Source organism: Octopus bimaculoides, chromosome 21 (assembly GCF_001194135.2).
Source record: "Octopus bimaculoides isolate UCB-OBI-ISO-001 chromosome 21, ASM119413v2, whole genome shotgun sequence".
Classification (NCBI taxonomy): Eukaryota; Metazoa; Mollusca; class Cephalopoda; order Octopoda; family Octopodidae; genus Octopus; species Octopus bimaculoides.
In genome coordinates this window covers 35676000-35677136 of record NC_069001.1, presented here as the reverse complement: position 1 = coordinate 35677136, position 1137 = coordinate 35676000, and the positions used below count along the sequence as shown (strand labels likewise).

The window sequence follows — 1137 nt, the reverse complement described above, 5'->3', positions numbered from 1 at the left end:
CATTGTTTACCTTTAGAGGTCCTCTCATATGGAGGTACTTCTCAAGGTAATTAATACAATATTCTGTGTTCTAATCACCACACGCACACACATACACACACAGGCACATACATATATTGTATTAATGTTTGTTTTTATGTTCAGTATGACAATTGCTCAACTGGTGTAATAATAATAATAATAGTATATATATATATATATATATATATATATATATAATGATAATAATAATAATATATATATGTGCGTGTGTCTGAATGTGCATGTATACACACACACACATACACATGCCAAAAGACAGGGACAATTACACTTGGAACATCTTCAGTCATGGGACTATTCCAACAAGTTTGAGTTGACCGGACCGGTCCAGACCGGGCCAGATCGGACCACACCAGGCAAAAACCAGACCAGACCAGAACCAGAACCGGTGTATATATACGAGAAGGTGTCAAGAGATGTGTGGGGGGGAGGGGAGGGGGATGTAAGTAAACAAACAAATGAACAAATGACAACAACAACAACAACAACACCAACAAGGATCTTAATCAACAATAAATTCCATCACTTCTTTTCTTACTTACCTGTGAATCATAAACCTCCGGCTCTGCAGTTTCCCAAACACTTACAACATATTCCAGAACCATGATTACAATATATATATATATATTTATATATATATATTCTAAATATATAATGTATATATATATGTATGTATGTATATGTATATGTGTATATATTTAAATATTTTTGTTTTGAGGGCCTTTTAGATTATTTTTTTCTTCTTATGATGATGTTTGTATGTTAGTTTCCTTTTGTGCTTTCAACAAATGGCATAAATCATAAATAATAATAATAATAATAATAATAATAATAATAGTAATAATAATAATAATAATCAGGGTGTTAACAGTGGTAAAGTTAAGTATATTCCTTGTTGTCTTCTTATTAACATCTCATAACAGGTACAATAATCCTATCCAGAGAAAACATCAACAAGCTAAATGAAGCTGGTAGGTTGGTAGGCTGGTTGGCTGGTTAGGCGGTTGGATGGCTGGCTGGTTGGTTGGTCGGTTTGTTGGTTGGTGGTGGGGAAGGGCGTAGGGTGAGGTAGGGCGGCGCTGGGTGGGGGTGCGG

At 35.0% G+C, this 1137-nt stretch overlaps 1 protein-coding gene across 1 annotated transcript in view; it reads right to left on the bottom strand.

The window, feature by feature from the left end:
* LOC106875053 (neuron navigator 3) overlaps nucleotides 1–1075 on the bottom strand; it is a 629108-nt gene extending 628033 nt beyond the window's left edge. Inside the window, exon 1 of the mRNA XM_052975568.1 lies at nucleotides 585–1075. Coding sequence (XP_052831528.1) covers nucleotides 585–647 — 63 coding nt within the window. The 5' untranslated portion in view covers nucleotides 648–1075. The remainder of the gene's footprint in view (nucleotides 1–584) is intronic.
* Nucleotides 1076–1137: the final 62 nt, after the last annotated feature.